Source organism: Austrofundulus limnaeus, unplaced genomic scaffold (assembly GCF_001266775.1).
Source record: "Austrofundulus limnaeus strain Quisiro unplaced genomic scaffold, Austrofundulus_limnaeus-1.0 Scaffold450, whole genome shotgun sequence".
NCBI classification, from domain to species: Eukaryota; Metazoa; Chordata; class Actinopteri; order Cyprinodontiformes; family Rivulidae; genus Austrofundulus; species Austrofundulus limnaeus.
In genome coordinates, this window is record NW_013952852.1 from 312,208 (window position 1) to 315,797 (window position 3,590).

General features: G+C 39.4%; 1 protein-coding gene and 1 long non-coding RNA gene across 2 annotated transcripts in view; one reads left to right on the plus strand and one right to left on the minus strand.

The window, feature by feature from the left end:
- Positions 1 to 3,426, minus strand: part of hsd3b7 (hydroxy-delta-5-steroid dehydrogenase, 3 beta- and steroid delta-isomerase) — a 14,045-nt gene extending 10,619 nt beyond the window's left edge. Inside the window, exons 1-2 of the mRNA XM_014025002.1 lie at positions 3,239 to 3,426; positions 322 to 477 (exon numbers count right to left, since the gene is read on the minus strand). Coding sequence (XP_013880456.1) covers positions 322 to 477; positions 3,239 to 3,422 — 340 coding nt within the window. The 5' untranslated portion in view covers positions 3,423 to 3,426. The remainder of the gene's footprint in view (positions 1 to 321; positions 478 to 3,238) is intronic.
- On the plus strand, positions 484 to 2,169 carry LOC106529542 (uncharacterized). The gene is made up of 2 exons (XR_001311647.1): positions 484 to 593; positions 2,035 to 2,169. It is a non-coding gene; the product is annotated as an uncharacterized LOC106529542 (long non-coding RNA).
- Positions 3,427 to 3,590: the final 164 nt, after the last annotated feature.

Here is a 3,590-nt window from a genome sequence, read left to right on the forward strand (position 1 = left end):
AAAAGTTTGGGAACCACTGATCTAGAACATGCACTGAGCAGCTCCCTTTGAACGCTGTGTGAGAACAGTGACCCTGTTAGAACACGCACCACCTCCTCAGAGCCAACCACAAATTAGTTCCTGCCTCAGGCGGTCAGATCAGTCGAAAGCTTCACAAGTTTTAATTTTTCACTTTATTGTCCAACTTCCTCTAAGAGGTAATCTTTTGAGTTATTTTGTAACCGTACAGCCCTGCTTCCTGTGTCGGACCAACAGAAACCATGCCTGAACACGTTTCCGGACAGCCCTGCTCACTCGTCACGTCTCGTTTTTAGAACACACCTGTCACGTTGACGGAGTAGATGAGGTCTTCCGGGACTTTGTGCCAGACGTCGACCAAGCTGGCGGCGTGGATGACGACATCTGCTCCGCGGACGGCTTCCAGCACGCTGCTGTAGTCCGTGATGTCACCTCGAATGACGACCACTTTCGTCCGCTCTGTGGAGGAAAGTGASACAGAAACCAGCGATGAGACGAAAAAAAGGGACGAGTTTCCCTCTCCAGTCCAGGCGGTTCAAGGGCACGGGAAGAAGAATCCGTGTTTTACAACCGGGGTTTGTTTATCACCAAACTTCCCACACAAATACATCCTGTTTTTATGCAGAATTTACAGAAAATATTTCCTCAAACATTTCCTCATGAGTCAGTGGTTTGTGAGATATTTTACTAACAGAGTCATGCTGTATGCCTAAAGCCCTGCATGGTTTATCAAGGCTATTCAACTGGCAGCCCACGGGCCAAATTCGGCCTGCGAGTGACCAAAGTTCGGCCAAGAATTGGTTCATTCATCTCTTTTATTACATTGTGTTCTGTATGTTGTATTTAATCAAAAATACAGCAAAATAAACTAAATCAAAAGTAACAGATCTTTATAATAATTTATTTACATAATAACTTTAATTACTGGATGTTCGGCCCGAGCTGTTGGTCTGCAGTAACTGTGGCCCCCGGAGCAGTTTAGTTGAATAGCCCTGGTTTAGATTAGGAATGCACAATACAGTATATCGGCATTCATATCAGTATCGGTCGATATGTAAAACTGGGCAAATATTAACATCCAATATTGATTTCCCAATTTTTATCTTTGAGTTTCTGTTTTGGGAGGGGAGATGTTTGGTTGAGTGGTATCTGTTTGATCATGACAGTGATATTTACGCTGCAAGTACAGCCATGTCAGAGGTCTGGTTGTTTATTTACTGTATCAAAATAGACCCAAGTGTGTTTGTGTGTATATTAGGGGTGTAAGAAAATATCGATACACTGAAATATCGCAATATTTCATTTCCTGATACTGAATCGATATCCTAAAGCCCTGTATCGATTTTTAATTAATGTTTAAAATGTCAACCTTCTTGCCAACTGTTCATTTTTATGTTGTAGTTCATCCTCTGACCACTAGTTGGCAGCAGTGAGCCAGACATTTGGCTACTTTACCTCTTGAGCACCAGAGAGTAAGGGTAGCGTTAGCATTGTCAGTAAACATTAGCTTTTCTTCTTTTTTTTTTCAGTAAGAGGTTATTTTGTAGAATTTTTGGACAAAAAAAAAATCACAATATATATCGCAATATATTGCCTTGCTTATAGTATCGCAATATATCGGGATATATCGTATCGTGACCCCTCTGTTATGATATATATCGTATCGCCAAATTCTTGCCAATACACAGCCCTAGTGTATATGTATAATATAATTTGTGTGTTTGTKTAACATSGGTAAATATTGGTTWTCGGCCATAAAAGCAATAATTATAYTGGGTATCGATGACGGCTTTAATGTTCACATCGGTGCCTCCCTAGTTTAGAGGTTTCCTGCTTCGACACACCTGACTGACATTAAGAGTGATTTCCAGCTTTCTGCTGAATTTGAAGCAGGGAAGCAGCTAAACCATGCAGGACAGTGGGTCACGAGGAACGGGGTGAAGGACCTCGGGTCCAGACGGTGCCAGACAATAATCTTTTCAAGGTCGTGATTCTCTGGTTTGTTTTCTCTCACAGCGGTCGWCCTTGAAATGCTGATAAGAGCGACGCAGACGGAGAGGGGAAATAAAACTGGACTTTTGAACCTACAATAGTTGATTCTTAAGATAAATGGCTTAAACCCTTTACATGAATAAATACATTTCATCACTCCTCTGAGTCCAAGAAGATCTCTGTGATCATCAGATCTGAGTCCCATCATAAAATCAATGAGAACTAAAAAGGATTTGTTCCTCTAAGTGATGTGGAAGATAATCTACAGCCACACGTCTCTTATGAAAAGGAAAAAAAATACGTTGTGGTTTATTTAACTAATGACGTTTACAGGAAGTAAATAACCAAAGAGTTTTCAGGAAGAACAAACAAACAGGTAAATTTTTAAATTATGCAAGAGTTTATTACAGCGAGACGTTATAAAGAATCCCGTGTGCTTCGATGGAAAACTGATAACTGGTTTTGCAACATCAAAGTTTAACTTGGACCCTGTCAGGGAGTCTGGGCTGCCATACTGCAAAATAAGATGTTAATTTCTTCCCAAGAAAATACAGGGTCAGCATCAATCCGATGTGATGTGTGGGAGAGCAGAGAGATTATCATCCACATTATTATTTACTAAATATTTCATCTGAATATTTTAATTAATGCAGAGATAAAACATGTTTTCTTTTACACTGCACTGCTGAATCATGTGCAAAGCTYATTTTCTGTCACTGATTAAAACAAACCCCAACTATGTCCTAATTATGACTTACAGTTCCTGATGGTTTGACAGCATATCATTATATAAATTGCACCTCTTACTGGTGACGTGCCAAGTCATCATTTTGATTTAGTGTTTTTTAATTATGACTTAGAGGATCTTTGTTTTCTTTAATGTGAAAGGTTGCCATTGCAACGTAATAAAGTATCGATTTTAACTTATTTTTTAAACCAATGGTGTTTGATTTTTATTGGTTAAACTTAATTAAACCATTTAAAATGTAAGTACCAGACCTAATTTTGTAATTAAGAGATTGTTTTATTATGATAGAGGCAAATTAAATTAACAATAAAAGTTACAAAGCAGAGGAGAAGCTTCATCACCTCAATTATTTAAAAGGTTTTCTGCGTTTTTTGTTACAAAAATGTTATTTGTAAGCTCTCATAAAGATTCCAACATTGAGCCACAGGTTCGGGTCCATTTTTTAAAAAAATTATGCGTAAAAACAGAGGACGTCCTTACCGGTGCTGAGTCCGTTCAAACCCAAATCTACGTGTTTGTCAAACACCCGAACCTCGACCAGTTCTTCCTCTTTCTCCAGCAGAACCCTGAGCAGATGGCTGCCGAGGAAGCCGCAGCCTCCGGTGATCAGATAAACGAGCCCTTTTTCCGTCATGTTAGCAGCTCGTCTGTCTGCACACAGCATCGACCTAAATTAGTGGCACGAGACTGAAGTGGAACGTTTTATAGGCAGGGGGCGGAGCCCAGCGCGGATCCAAGCCCACTTAGGGGTGGTCTTTTAAAACGCCTGATTAAAAAAAAGTTATTTCTTTATTTCTTTATTTATTTGTTTATTTATTTATTTATTTATTTA